This window comes from Mya arenaria, chromosome 5 (genome assembly GCF_026914265.1).
Source record: "Mya arenaria isolate MELC-2E11 chromosome 5, ASM2691426v1".
NCBI lineage: Eukaryota > Metazoa > Mollusca > Bivalvia > Myida > Myidae > Mya > Mya arenaria.
Window position 1 is genome coordinate 59,129,874 of NC_069126.1, and position 26,508 is coordinate 59,156,381.

Here is a 26,508-nt window from a genome sequence, read left to right on the forward strand (position 1 = left end):
TTATTAGACTATGATTACGCCGAGACTTGATTCTACCTTTTAACTAATGATAATGCGTGATATAAGACAATGATCTATAAGATACATGGTTGGGAAAGACTAAATGGCATGGTTATGTACATTGATGCAAAATTTAATTCGAAATATTACCATTTTTATTTACGACACTGACCGTCCGTCTCTATGTCTGAGGTGTGGCATTGACTGACATAATAAGTTTGTACATCGCTGAAACATGACTGATACACCTTAGCCCGAAATTTTGAAATTGTAACAGTTGTATTTATCAAAGGACTAAAGAAAGAAGACAATTGACCCCTAAACGTATCTGGCAATGCCCGGAAAGGTACATAGCCGGCATGCACTATACTGTCATCGTGCGTGTTGAACATTATGGCTGTAGTTTTTCCGAAATTATTGGATAAATAAAGAAATCAACGGATGGGCGTACACACCAAAAAAAACCAGCAGAGTTGATAGGTTGGCGTTGTTTGAGTTTTGTCTCTTTCATCGATCGCTTTGAATACATTATTTATACTATTTCAACCAACAGATCAGGAAAAGAATGTGTACAGGGGACCATGACGAAACAGCTGTGATTAACTTCCTTGTTAATTGACTCAAACGAAACTAATTTGAATCATGAACACGTCTTATAGTTATTTACATATCTGTGCTAATTTTGTCGGTAAAAATGCATAAGGCTATGACTTTTGTGTCAAAATATTTGCTATTATTTGCATTTGCAACTTTGAGCTAACCCCCAATTTAAAGTTAACTCCAAATCACGTGTACACTTCAGTTATTTAATTTCCTGATTAAAAATGCCACTTCAATAATTATATGTTATATTTCCTTTTTCAAGCTGTTCTTGCGATCGCATTGTTGAGATAAGAGGAAACTGAGCAGTAAACATCCTGTTTGTAAGAGCTCTCTTGACTTTGGAAAGTACTTTAATGATTCAATTATGCAGTATAAAAACTGAAGAATCATTGACATGGTTTACGTAATACTATTTATGATATAAGTATACACATGTTAATTAAATATACTATATAAGTTTTAGAAAATTTGGCGGAAACAAAGAGTTTCTTGCTTTTTGTACCACATATGACATTGTAGGATTTTGCGAAACGTGGCAGACCGCGGATGGAGAATTCGTTGATTTGAAGGCTATATAAACTATGACTGTCCCTGATCATCGAACGCGCACGCAGAGCAGGGGAAGTAACTGTTTTGTTAAGAAGCAACTATGTGACACTGGGGTTATTAAATGAACTAACAATGAGTTCATAGAACGAGAAGAGATTGCTTCAACATTCTGTTATATTTTTTACGTATATTTCACCTGTATTATTTTTTCAAATTGTACTATATTCGGTGCAGACTATGAAACTTTGTTTTGAAATTAAGTATATCCCTAATATAACTTTGTCCTAAAAGTGAAATATATTTTAATCTTAGCATCATGTTTATTTTAGTTTTACCGAATGGTATCACATTGCAAGCTTTCAACATCAGTCGATTCAGTTGCGCCTTCCCAAATAACCTCACTGACCCATATAGCCGTTCTACGTGGGAACATCAGCTACAACAGTAGCGCCCGGATCTCCAGGCTAAAAAGCAACCTTGTTTCTGTAAGTCCCCTCGCTCCGTTATATAATCCTGATACAGATCTAGGTGATCCACAGACCACAGGCAACTGTATTTATCAGCAGACGGACTCTGTGACATATAATATAACACCTCAAAATGCATCTAGAACGGCCGACTTCATTTTCAGTGTACATTCCTAGCATGAACTGGGAAACACATGTAGACCGACGACCGAATTAAAAGTTCATTGTCTGTAAGTACGCTTAGCTTGATGTGGTTTAGGTCGAACCTGTCAACCCTGTTTTTACCTTCCTGAATACCAGTGGTACAGTTTTCATTACTTAAGATATAACCAAGTAACGTTTGCTTAAATAAATAAATATAAACAGCAGATATTTTTTTGTAAAGTTAAGAAAAAGAGACTAGTACATCAAGCTTAATGACATGTGACTGCGTAACCTAATGAATTTATATTTCAATGGTAGGTAAGCTTCGAAGTGTAATTAGATTCAAAGCAAGATGCTTCATTTGCAGAAAAAAAAACTCGAAATGGAACCGAAAATGTTAGACAAGTAAAATTGAATAAAAATGGTAAACATCATAAATCTTTGTGGCACGCAGTTATTGATCAAATTATTTTAGGTATGTTATCAGTTGGATTGACTTTGAATTAATGTTTGACAAAACGGTAATATGTATGTGTCATTATCCGCCTAATTTACATTATGTTCTGACAGATATGACAAGGGAAGGCGGTTCTGATAGTGCGACAACAGAAGGTAAATGCTTATATGTAGGATTGGGTTATGTAATCCCTTGCAATCGTGTAAAAGACAGTTATAATGTTTTGCTATCAATAAGGTTTAAAATGAATTAAAACGACAATACAATGATCCCCATTTTTACAGCGAAGTAAAAATGAGACAATCATAAAATATTAGATCTACTAGTTCATGTCTTTCTTTTTGTTATGTGCCGTGGAGTGCTCGTATTGTGCCAAATTTTGTAAACAAGTTATACTAAGTTTCAATTATTTGGTACTTCAAGACGTTTATGATATGTACTGCAGACAGCATTATCTATATTTCTAACTGTAGCACTAAATGAGACACACTATAGGTTGATGAAAAACTAAAGGTTTTGATAATTATGCATTGTTGTATTTAACTCATTTGACTGTCATGATCGCGTCATCACAGAACGGGGTATAATTTGTTTACAGATGCTCAAATACGTGGCCACGTGGCCATTTATAAAAAAACACTATTTTATGGAGGCTTATATCTTTTAACTGTACATGAATTATATGCTTTTGTTTTAATCTATAAAGTCAAATGAGTAGAAACATTACGATCAAATAAAAAATATTAAGACAATTTCTATGGTTATTATCACCTAGTATGTTGTTTTGAATTAAAATCTATATTTGTATTTCACATTTCTAGGCAGATGAACAACATATAATTAAAGAAAAGCCTTCGATGAATGTCATGTTTTGTTAATAAATGCTGGTGTCCATCATAACAAAACGAATATTTCACAACATTATATGATAGATGAATTTATTATATACCTAAATATTCTGTAAAAAATACTGTATTTTTTAACTGAAAAATACAAATGATCGGTCAAAAAGTCCTGCATCACACAATGCAGCTTTCTGTTTCCATGTACACACTAGACCGGGACTACATTTTTCGATCATACATGTTTCCGCAATTCCGCCATTCATTGCAACACTGGAAATGCAGAAAGAAATGTCAGACATTCTATCAGACAATCCAAACAAACAAAAAACAAATATAGCCAGACACACCTCGTCGTTGGCAGTACCGGCTCGATCGGATGACATCGCCGCCCAAATACAATCCAATATCGCAAACTACATGTCCGAATAAATTTCCTGAAACACTTTCTCGGGACGTATCATTCAAAATGCTCGGCTACGCAACTGTAACATCAATATAAACAGATCGCCACAGAAAAACAATTGTGACGGGTTCGTGTAATCTCGTCACTCGAGTGACAGTGTTCGAGTGTCCTTAAAGTTATTCGTTCCATGAATAAAACTCACATTTACCAGTTCAACAGTTCGACCGTTTACTTGTTTTAAGATTGCGGACGTTTACTCGCGTTTTAGTCAATTCATAAGTGACGACAGAGTCGCGTGAATTATTTATATTCCTGTGACATTCATATTTTGTATTGTACATGCAAACTTGGTACTATTTTTACTAGTTGCTGACGTTTTTATTGATTCGATGAAACTATAACGTTAACATAGTTTGCTGTTTTTATTCAGAAATAGTTTGAAGGTATATAAAAGGAAAATTTTGTTAGTCGGTTGATCCGTGGTGTTGTATCACTTCGAGTTGTTTTTGGAAGAATCCGTATTGCACGAGATTCTTTCACAAGCAGCTCTAAGAGATACAACACCACGGTTCAACCGACTGACATAATATTCCCTATTAAACATAGCATGTATTGTTAGAGAAAAGGACACCTACATCACACCATTTCTTTATTCTGAGACTTATCGAGTTGGTATCAATACCGAGTGACGGATAAACACAGGAGGATCAAACGGGCATTATGAAATATTGTTGAAATAGTCTCTGAACATCTCCTATCAGGTAAAAATATCCACGAAAATACGGCACTTGTTTTGTTTATGTCCGCTTTCTTTGCAAATTAAATCCCTCCCCCCAAACATATAGAGACTCATGGTGATTTTATGCACATAAGAACTGTTTATAAGAGGAATAATAACAGTATGTTCTTCTTTAACTCATTTTAGACAATGGCCCTCAGATTGAATTTCAAAGGACACTTCCGGATGGAAGAAATAAAACAACTATAGGTTGACAGTTCAAGTACTGACAAATTCCAGGTCTTGAGTAGGGCGAACAATGTGAATCAGTTGTTTAATATCAATACCTTGGTCGGCCCTCATACCAGATATGACCTCTATTTTGGCATATTTTGGACAAGATGGAGTCAATAGTCGACATTAACAACTTTCATAATTTAGCAAACGCTCTCAATTTGAAATGACGTCATTAGACGTTCTGTTCGGTCAATATACAAGCGCATTATTAAAAAAATGAACATCAATGCTTTATGTCTCTCGTTATTTGAATAGTGAATCAAAGTTCATTTTTGTTAGACCCTTAAATCTCATTTGAGACCCCCCCCCCCCCCCAAAAAAAAAAAAAAAAAACAAAAAAAAAAACAACAACAACAACAAAAACAACAACAACAACAACAACAACAACAACAACAAAAAACAACAACATACAATCAACAACAACTAAACAAAAACAAGCAACTTGGTATAGATATCAACTGCTCAACATATAAAACATCACACTATTATTTTAGAAATAATATATCAAAATGGCAAACGTATATGAATTCTTTCTTGGCATCGTGGTATATAAAACAGCGTGCCTAGATGATAGAGTAAACACGTAGATTTAAATGAGAACTTATAATTTCAATGACGCACTGGTCCTGGTCGGGTGCATGGGACTGTAACATTTCAATTAAAGTTTATGCATAGTGGCTATCAAACGATACTGCTATTTTTATGCTTTTGAATGATTATAACGTTCGATAATCATTTAATCCTCAATATAATGACCACATTTTACATTTTTTAGATACTGGTTTGAAAAAAAACTACAGATGGTGTGATAACGCAGCTGTGATAACTATTCAAAGATCTTTTCATTTCAATTTATGCATTGCGACATACATTTAATTTTTCCAGATTGATAATTCGATTGATATTTATTTAGCATTTTATTTGTACTTTATTTGTTATTAATTAGAGCATGAAAACTGCAGCGACGAATTCAGCAGTCTAAAAATCAAATATAAACCGTATCAAGAGGCCGAATGTTAACCTGTTTTTTAAAGCTGATAATGTTGCTGCCATATACTCATATCACAGTCATTTTATTGCGTAATGGTTCCCTATAAAATAACCGAACTCTCATGAACGAAGTTGAGGAAAAGGCCGGAAAGTTAAGTTAAATTAATTGTATTCAATACACACATCGTATGGATACCTGATATGTATACATATACTGTTGTAAAATGCTTTATTTATCTGTCCAATTCCTGAGTTGTCTTTAGATTTCAGCTAACTTTTTTGCAGTGATGTCGATGACGAGCATTTCTGTTCTGGTAAGTAAATAAATCTTGTCGTAATCCTGTAAGAAATTATATTCAATTGTTAATAAGCCTTCACCTTTAAAGGCAGTTTTTTGTTAATGATTATTAACAGAAACGTTGGATTTCAGGAAAAAAAAAATCAGTTTTTTTTTTAAACTAAATATGACTTGATGCTTAAAGAAATTATCATTATTTAAACGAATTATAGATATTTGTAACCAAAATATCAGTCCGTTAATTACGCATTTTGTTTTTTAACGATATTTTTATACACTTCTGTTTCAGATGCTTTGAACAAAAGAGTTGAAATGGCGGAAAAAGCTGCTTTTAAACCGCTGGCTGTTTTATTGCTTTATTGCTTTATGAACTTGAACATCATTTGATCTGTACAGTGATATTAAGGATGAATGTTAGTCTGTCAAAGTACACTTTAACAATCTGTATCATTTTTTTATTAAACCAGTGTCTGTAATCTAATTAGTTGCATGTAATTTTAATAAATCGGATTACATTGTAAATATAACCTGCTTCCATTGTAAAATAGCGGTATTATTTGGAAAAAAAAAACTGAAACCAATCCTCTGTTTAATTAAGTCGTTTCTACTGACAATATTTTTTTTAACTTTTATAAACATTTTTTTTCTGAAAAAAATTGCTATTTTTTATTTTTCATTTGCGATCAATAGATATACAACATGTGAAATGTTCACTCACTTTTGGTGTTCACCTCGAAAATTGTTGCATTCTTAGAGTGAACCAAAAAAGTTTGTTTTACCTATTGCCTTAAAGGATTCATGATCACAGATAATTAAAGTTTAAAAACAAAGCACGGAAATATATGCGAACAAAGCAGTCTTTTGAAAGCAACTAGAATCGGATTAACTTGTTTTTTTTTCTGACAATATTCAAAACTGAACACCGAGAGAAACGAATCAAATTGATTTCCCAACGAAAGCAGGTAATAACACTAAAGATGTCGTTGACATGGCAGGGTGTGTGTTTGTAAGCCAACGTACTTAGTCCACTCATTAACAGTAGGAAGGGTTGACGTCTAGGAATAAAGCTTAGTATGTTTCAAGGCCACATGCGCGGAGGAATTCTTTGCTAAAGCATTTCGGGTATGTAAGATTAAGGTAAAGGTCACCGATACTTAAAAATTTACATGTTTACCTCTCAGTAACTGAGTTATATATTTTATCGATATTGTTGGTTTTGTTCAAGTTATGTTTGAAATCTTGAAGGGATGGGAATGCTCGATTTTCGTCACGAAGATATAGTAGAAGTATGAAAAGAGTTGGACAATAGCTGAGATCTGCATGGGATGTTGTGGATATTTCCCAAGTTACGAAGGTGATAAGTGGTTGTACATCTTGTTAAATAGGATGAGCTTCTGTTTGCGTCTTCTGTCTTTTAATGGTTCTAGGGTAGTTTCCATGTAAGGATTGTTTCAGAACATAAGACATGTTGCATCGGAAATAATTCTAGCGGCTTCGTGTTGAATTGTTTTATAGTTCTTGCGAGATATTGTCCAAGGCGACATCAGCGTACGCGACTAAGGGTCTGAAAAGGGTTAGATATGAAATATTTCTAATTATCCTCGATTAAGCAGGAATTGATGAGACTTCATTATATGTATTCTCTTCAAGGCCTTTGTTCGACCGACTGAATATGTTCAAAGTGTGACACTCAAATGTAAGGTAACTTCCTTGATCTGTGTATTATCTATGAAAACAGGTAAATAAAAACATAATTAGGATATTGTTCATAATCGAGGATCTTCGTTAACAACATTGTACAATAGTTGTTTATATCTTTGTTGTTTTTTTAAATTGAAAATTAGGACAAATAATACATATAAATAAAATATAATAATTTAATTAATTCACGTCATTATGTATATGTTATATTGTTTTAGTTCATTAAGGTCACACACAGATAACTTGTTATGTAACAAGTCATGCAGATTGTGTTATACAGAGTAGTGTACTAAGCTTGTTCTTATTTGCATCAGTTAAGAGATCAGTTCTATTTGCACAAGAAAGCCATTGACATAAAGCTTTAAAGAGCTCCGTGAAATACTCCGTAGACCAGCACGAATCAAATGAAATATTTAGTAATAATGACAAATAAATGATCATTTGGTGGCAATATGTTTGTATAATATGAAATTGAAGTATAATAGATAATATGCATATGCAAGCAATACAAGCAATGTCACCTGCTGTAACATTATAATCCTAATTTTTTAACAAATGTCTACAGCAGAATATAGTACACTTTTGTTGATTAAGTACTATAGAAATTGAATTTATAAAAAAACCACAAAACTTATTAATTATTCTCAGTTCTTTAAAGAAAATGCACACATTAAAATTCTAAAGTTAAGCTACTGGGCTTGTTTCTGTAGTGGTCATATACACTATATTAAGCACTGCAAAGTATCTTTATAAACAATAGTATGCTTAATGTGCGAGTGTCTGTGTAGTAAAAAAATTAGTAATGTACGATTGCTAATTAAGAATATCCCTAAAGGGTTGGAAATAAATCGATACCAACGGTCACTATGGTACCTATACAAAACAGAACATAGCCATATGCAGTTAACATACTATTAAATATCTCATATGACACACAATTTAGAAAATGTTTCCATATCATACGACCGTATGCCATCTTCGTCTGCAAAATAATATGTTTCATCAATGGATGTTTGATATTTCCAGCTCATTATTTTCTTTAAAAAACATCAGCGACATGGCAATTTCAAAAATTGAAAAATAGCAAAGACTGGTTGCTGGTTTTAACTTTAATATTTAAGGTGACCGAATACCATTCAATCAATCGGTATTGTTGGTTTTCTGTTTTGGAAAGTGAACGTAAACATAAAATAAACAACGCATAGCATATGCTTGTAGTTTTAATGATTTTCCCATTCACAAAAAAGCGTTATTGACAGCAAACCATGAGTAGCAATTGCATAATGACATTTTGAAAACAACAAATAGACACCAAGCCGAAGTGTGCCGAAAAACGGACCGTTATTATGTTTTTCAACAACTGAACAAATATCTATGCTGAATAACATTGTGGAATACATTACAAACTACTTTACTAAGTACTTATCCAAATGTGAATTAATAAGGTGTTTCCATGCTTATAGATCCGGCATGCAGGGAAATATATTACCAGTAGAAATATCCACGTTGTATGCTATTATTGCCTCGGGTTAACATCGCTCACCCGTGTTAGAGTACCGTGCTAGTAGTTGTTGTTGCGCAACTCCATCGTAAGTGGGATATGGCTTATCGCTGATATGTATATGGCTTATCGCTGATATGTGTATTTCATATTAACGAATAGTTGTGGACGAATGTATTTGGGAAATAAAATAATGAAATGTAAATAGTTTTCAATAAATATAAACGTGCCCAACTCAATAATTCAATTAAAACAGGTACAAACCAACCAGTCGAAAGTTCATAAATAAACCCTGTTTTTAGACACAGGGCAAGAACCCAAATGATAATGAACTAGAGACACAGGGCAAGAACCCAAATGATAATGAACTAGAGACACGGGGCAAGAACCCAAATGATAATGAACTAGAGACACAGGGCAAGAACCCAAATGATACTGAACTAAAGACACAGGGCAAGAACCCAAATGAAAATGAACTAGAGACACAGGGCAAGAACCCAAATGATAATGAACTAGAGACACAGGGCAAGAACCCAAATGATACTGAACTAGAGACACAGGACAAGAACCCAAATGAAAATGAACTAGAGACACAGGGCAAGAACCCAAATGATAATGAACTAGAGACACAGGGCAAGAACGCAAATGATAATGAACTAGAGACACAGGGCAAGAACCCAACTGATAATGAACTAGAGACACAGGGCAAGAACTCAAATGATAATGAACTCGAGACAAAGGGCATGAACCAAAATGATAATACGAGGGTTGATCCAGAATTACGTGGACTTTTTAATAATTCAAACATCATTTCACATACAACATAAAAACTTCACATTCAATACATATAACATATTCGAAATATTCCTGCAATTTTCAGAGCAAAACATTGAATTTTCGCTGAATTGCAATCAAATTACGATACATGGTTGAACCCGACCGGCACCGTCCAATGACGTCAATGACGTTGTGCTCATAAAGCGTTATATTTTTTCGAAGTATTACCAACCAACACTGACACATGGCGCGTAATCCACTGCATATATTATAAAAATATAAATAGATAGAAAAAATGATCCCCTAAATCGTATCTTAAAACTCTTTTCACTTCCGTATCCTGCCCAAACGATGCTTTCTTCAACAAAAACCGTCAAATGGCGATCCCCTCTGATGACGTTCTTTACCGACATCAAAAACGTCGTGCCACTCGTCTTCATTTGGATTTTTCGTTATCGTCTTCTATGGAATATCATCATTCTCTTAAACGTTAATGCCAGTTAAATACTAATGAACGACACATGTTGCTTCATTTTCACCTCGGCCATCATTATCATAATCTGTGTCCATGTTTTCCCCAATTAAATGCAAAACTTCATCGTCTCGCGCTTCCACAAAGTCCGATGACGCCATGTTGTGTCCTAGACTGTGCTTGTAATCAAGTCAGAATATAACAACTTTCAAACGTAAGAAACTTGAACAGTATATTAGTATGAAGTCAACGTAGTATGTGACATAATTTGGCGGAATTTCATAGATAAACATGGAAGAAAAGCATGTTGTAAGAGATACATAAAAAGATTGTAAACGTTAAAATAGGACGGTGTGCCGACCGTGCGTTCCGTTTATTTTACATTCCGTAATTTTGCAATACTCATTAATTTACAGACCTAAATTTCATACCGTCAATGCAGAATACTTTGAATAAGATATTCATGAATTAAAAAATCATTTGGACGAAAAATATAGAAAATATGTAAGAAGTCCACGTAATTCTGGATCACCCCTCGTAAACTGGAGACACAGGGCAAGAACCCAAATGATAATGCACTAGAGACACAGGGCAAGAACTCAAATGATCATGAACTAGAGACACACAATGTTTATATACCACATAAACAAATACAAACAATATGAACTGTATTGCATTTGTATTGTTATAAAAAAAAAATATTTGAATTTAAGTGTTTTATTCTTTCATATCAGGTGCCATGAAGTACAAGATACAATTGTTAGTTACTAATGTAGGATATATTTGCCTCTATCTTGTATAAGTATTATTTGCTTGTGACTTTCAGAAGACATATACTCGCGGTCAATGAGGGTTTATTTATAAAAAAATATTTATTAAAATGTCAAAGATATGTTATGTTTTGTGTAACTGTATTATTTCATTACACCATTTGTGGTTAAAGTGCTTGCTTTTCTATCGTGAACTCAAAAGTTACGTTACCTTTGTGTGTAGTTCGCCGTCAAATTGTTGCGTTTTCTTTAAATACTCCTCCTCTCGAACTCCGAGCCCGATTTCTTCTAACCTTGGCGTAAAGCTTCCTTGTGTAGATACACTCGTATAATTATAACAAGTTAGATGCAACTATAGTTGTTATGCCAAGCTTATGCCACTGTACACCTTGGGTAAATGTTAGTCCATCGGACTTATCTTTTCTGTTTAAACGTCTTATTGAAAACCGCTCGCTTTTACATATAACTATGATATGAAGCATCGTTATTAAGTGTGAACCAGTGGACAACATTGGTATTGCACGTATTTCTAAATAATACGGACACAAAACCATGCAAAGCTCGGCCGTGTCCTATTCAAGTTATAAACGTGTATCACAATAGAACTACTTTCTTTCAGAAGTGCTCCTACTATACTTCAAAAAGATATACACGTGACCGAACCGTTTCACAAATTATATTTTGTGCGCGAATGCCGGACACCAAAGTTTCATCAGAAATGTCTTTACTTTTCGGTATCGCTATATAAATTAACGTTTGTAGAAAAGGCAATGTAGTTTTCTAATACAAAAACTCTCAATGGTAATAATTTGAGTGAATATAGTTCGTGCATCTGTGTAAATATTGTCAAAATTAAATAAATGTGAATGAACAGTATTCTTACGCACTGTTTACGAACTTAAGCTGTCGTCCATTTCGAATAGTTTAGCTTTGTTATATTTATAATATCAAGGCCTTATTCAGTCCGTGCATTTGTAATATAGTGCACTAGTTTATATAAACCATGCAGAGCTTCGCTGCATAACAACTCATTAATTTCCGCAAAAGTGAATCGAAACCACTTCAAATCAGAGTGACAACTCTTTGTTTCATATGACGTCTGCTGTGTGTTGTTTTCAGGTGACATGCATACCAGTGCTGGATGCACCAAGAACGGTTTCCTTACTGATAAAGAATAAGATATATTTCCCTACTGATAGATATACATTTCTGTTTTGTAATTTATGAAGTAAAACAAAACAGCAACTGAAAGACATTCATTTAAACAGAAGTTGATAAATCAAAGTCTTACATATTTCATTTTTCAAAAGCATTTCCGACACTTTTTCAGCAAAATAGATCTTTTCCTTGTACATGTTTGAAATAATAATTGACAACATAGCTCTATTTTTGACTTTAGATGGTGTTTAATCATTATCATCTTCACATTTTTTCCTCATTAAGTCTTAATTATTTAACATAAACGAAACCCTTTAGAATGCACAATAACAGGAAACCGTCTAAAATAATTAATTGGAAGCAATGTCTCAAGTATTCTTATTTCAAAAGTATATTTTTACGTAGACTTTAATTGAATCCTGCAAGCTTACATACATCTGAATTGTACGCTCTGTTCTGACTATTATTTTAAAAAGTTGGTTGAAATACCTTAAATACACCTTGTAGTTATTTCAAATGCCATATACCAAACACTTATCCGACTGCTTATGCTCATTAGTAAAGGATTCATTAAAATTGTTGTATACAATTTTGTAAAAACGGTAGAATCTAAGTCACAATTTATTAATGACTCAGCTGCACTGTTCTGAGAAAATTAAATGCGTCTGTTGTTGATTTTGTGGTTGGATTTGTTGTTGGTTTTCTAGTGACAATATCAACACGTTCGTAAAAAGGCTCATTACATAAATATGAACTAGAGGTTGATTTAAGAACTAATAACCGTTTGTTTCCATGCTCATTAAAGGAATAAAGATACATATTGCATTAACCTCACAATAACCACAACTTTTTTCCATGTAAAACGTCTAAACGTACACATGCGAGATGGAACAAATTAGATTACTGTTCATTTGTAATAATTGAACATTTTTAGCTATGTACATGAGAACGAGACAAAGCTGAAAATAAAAATAGGAACAGAAATTCTTTCTCTTAGTTGTAATCCATTGCTATCAATATTTAATATTTATATGTAACAATGTTATATAGTATGTGAAATTAAAACTAAAATCGATGTAAAACTCTAATTCAAACGGAGTTACAATAATGATTAACCGCAATGACAGCTTTAAAAAAAAACTTAAACTTAAGTACTGTTTCGTTTATTTAATCGAACTGCTTTTATTTTGTGTGTATGAAAATGTGTTTTGTGGAAGCAGGTGACAATGGAATGATAAGGGAATATCTTAATGTAGGTCATTGTATTGGTGTTAACTTTAACTAGACAAGTGTAAGATCCGGTTGATATTTTAATATATTTTAATCATTCATCACACTTGACTTGAGCTAGCACAATTATGTAATTGCAATTTTTTTTGATAATTGCTACGGATTTCCTTGTACAAGTGCATCCGTATCTGCCTGATCGAAAGAACAAGCTTTCAATATGCTGTAAACAGTGTTCATAATATGTCTCACACATAAGTATATTCGAATATGGATTCCTTATTATTTCAGCTAAAGTTATGTTTCCTTGTCGTTGTTGTTGATGATGCTCAGGGTAAGTAACCATTGTGTTTCTTTTAACACTGGGGCTTATATAATAAGAAAAACAATAAGTAAAATACAACAGTGTCGGTGTTTTTATATACGACGACTTTATGTATTATGTTTGGTGTTATACTATGATAATTCAATCATAAGAATTACATTAATTCTAGTACAGATGGTTTGGTGTTCCTACAAACTTTGAGGATTGAATCAAACTTTGTTTTATAATTTCAATACAGAAATTTTGGTCTTTCTTTATACTCCGATGATTGAATCATAAGAATCAAAATACTTATAGTACAGCAGGTTTGGTGTTATTATAGACTTTGAGGATATAATAATTTTTGGTTAATAATTATTTTACAGCAAATTTGGACTTTCTATAAACTATGAGGATTGAATAATACTTAGATTAATAATTCTAATACAGCAAATTTGGTGTATTTTTGTACTCCAATGATATTGAATGAATCATAACAATAACAATACTTGAAGTTCAGAAATTTTGATTGTTTCTGTGTTCTATGAGAACTGAATAATAAGAATTATAATACGTCTAGAGTGTTATTGTAAGTTTATTTATATTCGCACTCGGGCCTTGTCCATTCGGCAAGTGTTCTGATAAAATTGTTAGCCATTTTATATTTTAGAGCATAGTGCACAGACATAATGTTAACCTGGTTAGAGCTTCCCTGGTTCACACGGGACCCCCATTTAACGTACCTCCCGGAGGCCATTAAGTATTTTTAGAGGTGCGGCGGGGAATCGAACCTGCGATCCCTGGATTGACAGTCAAATGTGTTACCATCCGCCATAAGTCTAGTACAATATTTTTTATGTTTTATAAAAGCCGAATATTGATTCACTAGAGCGCTCGGGTACGAAAGCAAAGGTTTGATCATTCAGCTCCAATAAAAAAATAACAAATAGGATCACCATTTTTCTACAAACGGTAAGCTATTTATATTTGAAAAAAATCTTGATTTAATCTTATATAATCTTTAACTAATATCAGATTAATTGTATTGGCATAATTGGCTGTTTTGTTTAAACGCGATTTATTTAGGTATAATTACAATTTCAAATGTACACAGTATGCTTCTGCCATCCTGTCAAGCTTCGTATAATGGTATAGAGACTGTTATGTTTAAATAAATATTGACCAAATGAGATAATACGATGAAAAAGATGGAAGTAGAGTTAGTAATAACAACAATATAATACATTCGAAGAAACGTAGAAAACGGTGCAAGTCAATGGATTCAAGTTAGTTCCAAATTAGGTAAGATATCAGAATCATTTAGTTTGTCGAAAGTAGTGCTACATATCATTCATAGGACTGTTCCAGTGAATATGCCCGCGTGATAAACACTCGATTTGTAATAAGTATCACGATATAACTGGGGTACAGTACCGATGGAGAAGAACGAAGTGTTTCTGATAGAGAATTTCAAGTAGATATTGTAGATAGTTAAAAAGAGGTCTATAGTAATTGTGATTTACATGTTACTTTCCGAATGTAAAGCACTTCATATTTTAGATCAAGGACGTCTATGAATGATTGCATGATACACTCCCCGGCCTTCTGTTTGACTGACTAGATATGTTCATGTCATGAGCAGTTACTAGAAAGTGTGACACCTAAATGTTTGTGAGTTGAAACTTCTGCTAACTTAACGTCATTTATGAATATAGGTGGAAAAAGCAGTGTCTCTGTTTTAGATTGATGTAATGATACAAGTCACCTTTCAGACCATGCATAAATCCCCTTTCCATTGCATCACTGAGTTGCTAGGCAGCAATGAAAGGGTAATCGACAACACTATATAAGAGAATGTTATCCGCTTAAGACGAAGGGGTAATTGTATTTCACGAACATCATTGATGTCAATAATGAAAAGCAAGGGCCCTTAAATTGAGCCTTGAAGCACCCCAGCAGAGATTATTAAGGTTTCTGGCTTAGTACTAGACAGAATGACGCACTGCGTAATCCCAACAACAAGGATCCGGAAATGCCACTCTCACGAAGTTCGAAAAAAGGACTTCGTACCATCGCCAATCAAAGGCTTTCGAGATGTCAAAAATTACATTCTTTTCCCTCATCTTAAGCAAGACAGATTGAAAGATCGATTCAAGCTGACTGTCCGTTGAGTCTTTTGGAATAAAGCCAAGCTTGAAAGAAGTTAGGAAATTAATAACTATGTAAGAAGTTTTATTATGTAATATATTTTTGCAAAATTCATTTTAAAACATTGCTTTGATCACTCATGAATGATTTTGCACGGTAATTACCAGCGTTTTTGAGATCAGACTACTTATAAATAGCGCAGACATGAGCAGGTTTTTAGTAAGTTTATGGAGACGAAAACGTCTAGGTGGTATATATAACTGTCCTGCAATGTAGGAATATTAGAATAACTAGAATTTGGAAGAGATCTGTTCGGTACATTTAAATGAGTATGAGCTTTGAAGAAGCTTTTCAGAAGGTTTGTCTTATCAGTGTTTGATTCATAAACAGTGCTTTCGTGCATGAAAGGGGGAGGTCCTTAGATGCATTATTTTGATTAGCCAAACTCTTAATAGTTTTCCATAAGTCTGGTCAAATTTCTTTGTTTAGCAGTTCTAACAAGATAGGTAATATTGTTACGTATCTGTCAGATATGCACCACAGATGTTCAATTGTTCGAATGTTAAGCACTTACGTTTGCCCTATTTCCCTGTCAGAGTAGTTTTTGAATTACTGTATGAAACAATAGTGGGTCCTAAGTGCGAATCTTGACTGCCTTTGAAGGTATACATATTTCACAAGTTCATCAAGTGATTAGTAAATTTGTCCGCATAAATATGTTGGCATGACAACATGAATTCAACACAAAAGATGAAGCAAGCAAGCACAGATCGTCATATTTTTTTTGGTGAAAAAATCAATATTTTGCGTTTCAATAGTGGTCCGATAGACATTATTAATTAAAGTATGCAATAAATAGGACAGTGATAAAGAATAAACTGGTCCAGAAATGGTTCACCAACACCACACCAAGACAATATCTGGCGATGAAACAAAGAAATACATCCACAAGAGACTCGGATATGTTAGTAAAATGAGTTGAGTAAGAAACTACTTGTGACAGATTAAAATTCTTACAAACAGACTCTACCTTATGACAAGTTGAAGGTTTGTTCATGTCAAGGCTATGATCGCCTGAGAATAATATCATTTATACTAGTTTTATTTACCAATTCTATTGATGTTGTTGATGCATTCAAGAGCACAAGGTTTAGAGTATGGATGACTGTAAACGATACCCAATGGAAGACGTCTTTTCGAAATTCTAGCCAAATGCATTCTATATCGTACACTTTTAGATCCCGTCGTTCCAAAACATATATATCAGACTTTTGAAATACGAACTATGTTACCTCTATGCGCATCAAATCTAATCTGTAAGGAATCTAATCTGTAAGGAATGTGAAATGTGGGAAATACCATTGGGGATGATTCAAATATAAGGCGTCAACGATATTTCTGTGATAGCTAGAATGTCAAGGTTACATAGATTTGCACTATTGTTCTATTTTACTGAAAACTCTCTGCAGATAGTACGAACAATAGTTAAAATACCATCAGTAACAGTAGAAATATAAGAATAGGGGATCGGTAGAGATGATGGGGGACTTGGATTTTCATGATGGTCATCCGAAAAAAGTTAAAGCATCGAAAGCAAACAAATCAGTTCAAAGTGATTTAGCGGTTTAACCAATTTTGTGCGTGTTAACAGGGACAGAACAATTAAACTCTCATTTGAAAAAAAAAATTATATTTCAATAGACATTTAAAATCTGGTAATACTTAGATTCAACATTATATGAAGGAATTTGACACATGAACTGACCTGTACCACAGGGGAAAGAGTAAGGAAGAAAAAAGTGACGTACATAAGCATAAGCAAAAATGTAAATGACACATTCGCTTATATTGGCTGTTTTCAGAACTGAGGTACTCAGTTTAATAAAAGTGAAGTATTTACTTCAGCTGATTTTAAAAGTTGTTCTTAAAGTTGATATTTTCACTCCTTAGTTTTTAGAGAAAATATCGAAGTGAAATGATTAATCATTTTTGAAAAATGGACCCAACGACCAAATGACTACAGTGAAACACTTTATTATTTTCGATAAGAAGGCGAAGTGTAATAAAGTATCCAATTTCTGTTAAAAATGAGACGCCACAGAAAAAGTTACAATAAATATTATTTAATACTATTTAATTTATGAATTGCTTAGAAATGCAACCTACTGACCGAATTAAATATGACACAACCAGCAAGGTAAAGGTGAACCACAATGTATTAAATTAAGGTTATTGTTCATTCAAAATAGTAAAAACTCTGAATCAAAATATAAGTGATCATAACAGCAAATGAAACTAAGACATGAATATGTGGCGATATTTTCAAAACGAGTCGGAGGTGGGAAAGCCAAATATAACTAGAGTGAATTAAGTGATTGAAGGACAACACCAAAGTGTCTCAAGCTCATACAGTTTTAAAACTTCGTGAAAGTGAAGTGATACTGATGTTGAGGGTTAAACTATTTAGACTATCATCAACTGTCGTATACCACCGTTTACTAAAGGGGTCAACAGGACCGACTGAAATAAAATTTTCTTGGAAGCAGAAAGCCGTTGTATACATGTTTTTGGTAAAGCTATCTCCTTATTATCTGGTGTAGATATCTTCTTTTTCTGATCTTCTGGTTAAGATGATATTTTTCTGGCAAGGCATTTTTTTATCTGGTCTTCTGGTTAGTTGATCCTCTTCTGGTAAGGTATTCTGGTCTTCTGGTTAATATAGTATTTTTGAGTTGTTGATACTGTCAGCAAGTTCTGTAAAAGAAGTTCATGTTGAATATACTCTGATATCTTAAAGAAGTTGTCAGGTGGAAATGCAGTAGCAGACTCCTGCTCACGGTGATACATTGCATTATGGTTATACACCACTAATTTATTTCCCAATACACTTCAATGACAACCGCACATTTCCTTTAAATTCATTTCATAGTTAATTGATTTTTACTAGAATAAATAATATAGCGTTTCTCTGAAAATTTACTCACTTATTATTATAGCACCGTATATAATTCAAGGTATTCATGTTGCTTCAGGCCGGAAGACAGACATGTTCTGGTCCAGCAATACATATTTAATCTCTGAGGTATTTGTGCCTTTTTCTCTCTCTGGGTGCAGGTATGGGAAGTATTTAAAGAATAACAACTAAAACGTATGTGCATCACTAGGACATAAACAACATATCAATCTGAAGAAGCATTCTCAATCTTAAATACAGAGATGGAATCCTCGCCCATGTCCTGTACAGAGCATTTAGTTATAACGTACCTTACGTACTCAGTAATTCACAGCTCAGCCTTAAATAATGTCACTGGCCTGAATTCCTCAGAATAATCAAAATTACTTTGCATAAAACAACTAATATCAAACAATGAACATCGTAGGTAATGAGAGTTTCAGTAAACCTTGTCAGAAAATAAATCATTAAACAAATCAGTTCAAATCTGGTCAATGATATTCACCTAAAAAGACTATTAATTAGTACAACAGTAAATATATTAAATATCTCCTTAAAGTCTGATATATTTATTAACAAACAGATAATTAAACTGAGGTGATTTGATATACATTCTTATCAAAGTAATTACCATTCAGGAAATGTAGAGTAATTTAATAATCCAAATAAGACAGTTATATTTTGGATAAAAACAAAGGACTCCTTAATGAAAAAGGTGAACACAATGGAGTAAAGTCCTCTTTTATTTGTATAAAATAATTATTTACAGCAAAAACATATTACCAAAATAAAATATTAATTAAAAGTAAATAAAGGCGTAGCCGGGCCGTTGAGTGATAATTTACCCGAGTGACTCATTATGGCCCGAGACGTAGTCGAGGTAAATTATGAGCACGAGGGCCAATAATCACTGAACGGCCAGGCTACGCCGTGTATTAACCTCTTTAATACATATATTTGTTTTTCTTATTTTGTACGTTTAAAGACTACGCTTTAAAGTTTACCTCCACTCCAGTTGTGCATTCCTATTCGTTTCTGGCTTTACTACGACGAATAAACTCACTCTAAAATTAAATTTAGTTTTTGAAAGTAAGCCAAAAAGGCAAACAACATTTTGTTGGCATTTCATGTTATTATCAATTGTTGAACTTTAAAATTCTACAGCAAGTCTATTCGAAATTTTGTACGAATCATTGTTATCTATCTTTTCTTGTTCTGATTGTCACAAATCAATTTAATTAAAAATGAACATGTAGCAAGTAGAACGACTCTTTGTACTTAAATAAACGAATTCCTCGTATAATTAATAAAAACATGTTTGTTGTTTTTCAAGTTAATTCAATGTTGTCGCTTCCTTTGTTTTGTATTTAGAATGTCAACGCTGAATAAAAAAGCCGCCTTAATTGTCAACACTGGTTATGAAACACTAGGATATTTTCCTAAACTGCGTTCGTGTTTGCCTCCCATTACAATTGTAATGATTAATCTGTTCAAGCAGATCAATAAATTGAAATTATTTAGTTAAAACATTATTTTAAAGTCTATAAAATTTGATTTTAAGATTCACGTGCGAACGTTCTACGGCCCAAAAATGATAATCGATAATAGGCCCGAGCCGCAAAACTGATAATCGCTGAGTCATGCAAATAATTTCGGAATCCCTGAACAAATGTGTAGCTATATAAGGTAACATATGTATTAACCATATGTAATTATATTGCTCGAAATATGTTCTCTTAAATAAGACATAAGATATAAAATTGTTGTAATTAAAGAACTATTTACAAACATTTACCCCTGAATCTAAGTGAACAAATCTGCAAGTCAGATAAAAACTAATTGGTGCATTAAGAAATAAGCAAACGATAAACTAAACATAGCTGTGACAAGACATTTTATTAATTTTGAAAACCTAACAAACTGGAGTATTGAATTAGGCAAATATTTTGAAAAATGATGTTAGTTGCATTAATTTAAGCAAATGTTATCCACTGAAAACTATTTTACTATAATAATAATAATAATAATAATAATAATAATAATAATAATAATAATAATAATAATAATAATTGCTGTCATCAACCTCATGTCGAAACGAATGGTGAAGAATCCAGGGCTGACTCATTATACAACACAAGAAAATAACTCGTTCATATATGGAATAACACACATAATTTAAGACTATGTACTATCGGGACACAAGAACATTGCATCTATTAACAACTATAGCCACATCAATCTAAATCACCACAAGAAAAAATCCTAAATCATGTACTCCAGTGAATATACCATGTCCACCTCCATGCAATTGCTCAGTCTACGCAGTTGGCCAGCCATGCTCAAGTTCACACATTCCATGATTCCATATCAAATCTCACTTTTTCTGGGTTATTTTACAACAGTTTGGTACTAAATTCACAATGGTAATATCCATGTGCACTTCCATCAAACTGACAAAAATCCATGTATTAATCCACCAGATAAAAAGCGAAGTCGCACAATTGAAAGCGAACGTGAAACCGCCAAAAGACATTTTCACATTTTCTTGATTACTGATAAAGTCATGCAGTTATAACATTCCTCTTATTATTGAAATATGTATACAACTACTACTACTTCTACTACTTCTTCTACTACTTCTTCTACTACTACTACTACTATTACTTCTAAACTATAACTACGTCGACTACTACGTACTACTAATTCTACCACCACTACTTCTACAACAGCAACATCAAAAACAACAACAACAACAACTACTACTACTACTACTACTACTACTACTACTACTACTACTACTACTACTACTACTACTACTTTTACTACTACTACTACTACTACTACTACTACTACTACTACTACTACTAAAACTACTACTACTACTACTACTACTACTACTACTACTACTACTACTACTACTACTACTACTACTACTACTACTACTACTACTACTTCTACTACTACTACTTCTACTACTATTGCTACTGCTACTTCTACTGCTTCTGCTACCACTACTACTACAAAGAACATCCCAATAAAATGTTTAGAAATATAGCACGTTAAATGCTACGTGTTTTTTGCGAAAATAAAGAGCACGTTTATTTAACCAGAATCATTTACAGGTACATACAATGTCGCCTTCGGTAAAACTGCTTCGCAGAGCAGCAACTACGAAACACCCCTAGATCTTGCCCCAACGGCGGTTGATGGTTATGTCGGGAATGGCCGTATGGCTAGCCGTTCGTGTTTTCATACGAAGAGAGAGTACCAACCGTGGTGGAGGGTGGACCTACATCAAGACTACTACATCACCAGTGTCGTTGTATTTAACCGAATGGACTGCTGTTGTAAGTGTATAACGCTGTACCAATATCTTAATAAACTACTTAATAGTATCTGATCAATAAAATCAATATTCGCGATAAAATAAATGGAACTACATGGATAAGTGAGGTAGCGTTATAAAGGAAACATGTTCCTGCTTAAATGCACAACGATAAGGCCCAACATATTCTTACTGAGAGGCATTCAACCTTATAATAAAACAAACACGACATCAGTGAATGTTGATGTTACCACCTATTTAGCAAGGTTAGTGAACACTTTGTAAGTTATAGTTGGGGGCATTAACCGATTTGTCAGCAAAAGGCCTCTACCTTGAGTTTGATGACTTACCAAATGGCGAGTTCAAAGACTGCCGAGGACCATTAAGTAACACAAAATTTCCTTGCGGTTCTGGGCACTGGACTTTCTTACGAATTTAAAATTTAATTTTTAGCTGAACGGACAAGGAACATTAAACTTACAATCGGTAAAAGTTTGGACTCGATGAGTCAGGCTGGATACCTAGATGGCGGGTTGACCATTCATACGTTCACCGTTGACCCACCATTGGTAGGACGTTTCGTGCAATTGCAGCTAAATGGGATAACGGAGTTTCTCCATCTATGTGAGGTAGAAGTCATGGCATATCCCTCAGGTGATTATAATATAATATTATAGCTCAATATGCAATCATAGATGATACATCTTTTTCCTGTTAAAGAATAAATAGTAACTTATTAAAAATGTCGTCTTGATTGCAAGTTTATGTTAATCACACTGATCTTTTTTCCAATATTGAAATGAAATACTACAGAAACAAGTCAAGTAGTCGTAAATTTAAACATAAACTCCGTTAAATAGTATGTGCAAAGCCAACAACATTGAGCAGTAACAGCACAAACATCTACAAACTGGAAACCCGGAGCAACTATTCAAAACTCCACTAACAACAAACAACATATATAGTATATAAAACTAAGAGTATTCTTCAAAACGTGCGTTTAGAGTAAAATGGAAATGTAGAGTCATTGCATACATGGTATTTTGTTCTAAAACAGAAAACATTTATATATTCAAGACAAAACCCACAAGTACGTTCTTCTCTTGGGATTTGATTAAGCCTGCCGGTTTCAATTAATCATTTTTGATTTGAACATCGACATTTGCTCAATGCTAATTTATGTTTAAAAGGTATATCTAATAGTTGATGAATTTCTACATTTTACAAAGTTTTATATTTTTATAATGAAAACACCGACTCGAACTGTTCATAGATTTGTGGCATTTGTTTTCAAAACATCTTTTATTCTCTCTTTAAATATACTAAGAACTACATTTATGTCGCGAACATCTTGAGATATCCAGATATAATCAGAGCCTTGCAAAAAAGGCATATTTTTTACATTAGTAGCCCAGCAAGTACGCCCAACTTCACATAAAGACTTAAGCATAAAGATATTTTGCTAAGGGTACCTATTATTAAAGATTTGCAGTAATTTGCAAAAATAGTTAATATATTTACAAAAAAAAGATATACCCAACGGAAATCTTCAATTTCTCTAAGAACAATACATGTATTAGTACTCGTATATGCTTCCTGTATATACTTTCTGTATATATTCAATCTAAGGACAAAGACATAGCCCGAAAATTGGGACCGTAACATAGTTTAGGTTTAATAGTAGTATCAAACATTTTAAACAATTTCCTTTTTGAAAAATAGCCAAAAGTTTTTGCTAATGTTTGTAAGCAAAAATAAATTGAGCTTGAGCCAATTCGTCTGGACTTAGTGTGCATGACATTTTAGGACTAAACAGTAGACCCATACATTTATATACAGATGTTTTTTTAACATGTGTACCAATAAAGTACCATTTCTTATAATTAAGTAAGGGTCGCAATTTCTAAAAACAATTATTTCAGTATAATCAAGGTATACCACCATATCTGTGTTTGAATAATAGTAAGCAACGTTATTTGCAAATATAAGGCATATATTATCTGGTATTTCATTAAGTCTGAAGATCCCAGAACGACAATTTCGTCCGTAAAAGGGCAGATAACTCGTTTATGTACATGGCAAAGATTGTCGAACTTGTATTATTCCCTGTCTTATACCGATATTACATGGACACAAATTAGTTGCATCATCTGGTGTCTTAATGCTTGAATTTAGGTTGTTGTATATAGCTTTAAGGACCCCTTAGAAAATTATTAAGAATACCTGTTTTTCGGGAATAATTGGGTAGTTTAACGTGGTTAATTTGTCGAAGCTTTACGAAGTATAAGTGTAAACAGTAGAAAAGCTCTCGGTTTCTTGAAATATATTTGTGTTTCATGGCTTTCAAACAGAACATGTTATCTATCAACTGTCGAATAATTACGACGAAACCGAGCTTGACATTCATTAATCTTATCGTTGTTTTCAGCCCAAACGTATCATTGTTTATTAATGGCACCGGAAAATATGTTGTACATGCATAGGTATTCTTACTCGTAGTTTGCAGGTACAATATTAGGTCCAGATTTGTACACATGACATAAGTTACCATGCCCCTACGACTCAGGAACAATGCAAGTTTGCACAATGCTATCAAATAAATATCGGAACACGTACATATATATCAAATGTTTCAAAAATGCTCCTATCTCGGTACAGGTACATTTATAAAATTCACACGTAATACCATACAATCCACAGCTTTTTTTTATTGACAAGCCTCCAAATAGAAAACTCATTTAAGGGAAATGGATCGTTAACAACTACTTCTGCTACTTCTACTACTACTACTACTACTACTACTACTACTACTACTACTACTACTACTACTGCTGCTGCTGCTGCTGCTGCTGCTGCTGCTGCTGCTGCTGCTGCTGCTGCTGCTGCTGCTGCTGCTGCTGCTACTACTACTACTACTACTACTACTACTACTACTACTACTACTACTACTACTACTACTACTATTATTATTACTACTAATACTTCTACTACTACTACTACTATTTTTACTACTACTAATAATAATGAAAATAAAAACAATAATAATAATAATAATAATAATAATAATAATAATAATAATAATAATAATGCTCCGTGTTTATGGCGGAAATAAAGAGCACGCAATTTTAGCAGATACATCTACAGGTACATACAATGTTTCCCTCGGTAAAACTGCTTCACAGAGCAGCAACTACAGACAATCCCGAGATCTCGCCCCAACGGCGGTTGATGGTGATGGAATAATAATAAAAATAATAATAATAATAATAATAATAATAATAATAATAATAATAATAATAATAATAATAATAACATAATAATAATAATAATAATAATAATAATAATAATAATAATAATAATAATAATAATGATAGTAATTATGATAATAATACAAATAATGCTACGTTCTATTTTTGGCGAAAAAAAGAGCACGTAATTTAAATCATATAAATCTACAGGAACGAGGAATGTCGCCCTCGATAAAACTGCTTCACAGAGTAGCAACTACAATGATCCCATATGGCTCGCTCCAACGGCGGTTGATGGTAATATCGGGAACAACGATATGGCTAGTGGTGGAGGGTGGACCTACATCAAGACTTCTACATCACTAGTGTCGTTATTCATAACCGACTGGACAAAAACGTAGGTAAGTGTATACCGCTGTACCAGTATCTTAATAATCTGATCAGTGAAATCATTATCAATATATTCGCGATAAAACAATGGGAATTATATGGATAAGAGAAGTAGCGTTATAAAGTTCCTGCTTAAAGGCACAATGTTCGAGGCCCAAGATATACTTACTGAGTAACATACAGCATCGACAGAAAAGACACAGACATTATCAGTGAATGTTGATGTTGATGTTACGGCCTATTTAGCAGGGTTAGTGAACTCTTAGTAAGTAATAACTGGGGACATTAACCGATAAGTGAGCACAAGGCCTGTACCCTGAATTTGATGACCAACAAAAATGGCGGGTTTAAAGAATCTCCTGCTGGGGACCATTCAGTATGTGTATAGACTAAAGAAGGCCTTTCAAAATGTCTATATGACATTCATGTTAATTTGCCCAAGCATTTGAATTACGCTTGAAATGTGTTTCTGTTTTACTCTTTATACCCCCATATCTATTATCAAGTAAACGAGTTGCTTTTAAACACAAAATTTCGTTGCGGGTCCGGACACTGGACTTCCTTTACGAATTATAATCTACATTTGTAGCTGAACGGGCAAGGAACATTAAACTGACAATCGGTAAAAGTTTGGACTCTACGAGTCAGGCTGGATACCTAGATGGCGGGTTTACCACTACTCATACGTTCACCGTTGATCCATCATTGGTAGGACGTTTCGTGCAATTGCAGCTCAAAGGGATAACGGAGTGTTTCCATCTAT

The 26,508-nt window shown here is 33.5% G+C and overlaps 2 protein-coding genes across 2 annotated transcripts; both read left to right on the top strand.

Annotated features, from left to right (window-relative positions):
- The first annotated feature begins 1,490 nt into the window (after window positions 1–1,490).
- LOC128235826 (circumsporozoite protein-like) lies at window positions 1,491–12,170 on the top strand. The gene is made up of 3 exons (XM_052950620.1): window positions 1,491–1,637; window positions 9,276–9,756; window positions 12,112–12,170. Exons 1-3 carry the CDS (start codon window positions 1,491–1,493, stop codon window positions 12,168–12,170), a joined length of 687 nt encoding a protein of 228 aa, XP_052806580.1.
- A 1,439-nt stretch (window positions 12,171–13,609) lies between these two features.
- Window positions 13,610–26,508, top strand: LOC128235827 (fucolectin-1-like). Its single transcript, XM_052950621.1, has 5 exons — window positions 13,610–13,711; window positions 21,905–22,129; window positions 22,561–22,761; window positions 25,566–25,756; window positions 26,335–26,508. The coding sequence occupies exons 1-4, from the start codon at window positions 13,648–13,650 to the stop codon at window positions 25,754–25,756; spliced, it is 681 nt and encodes a 226-aa protein (XP_052806581.1). The 5' UTR covers window positions 13,610–13,647; the 3' UTR covers window positions 26,335–26,508.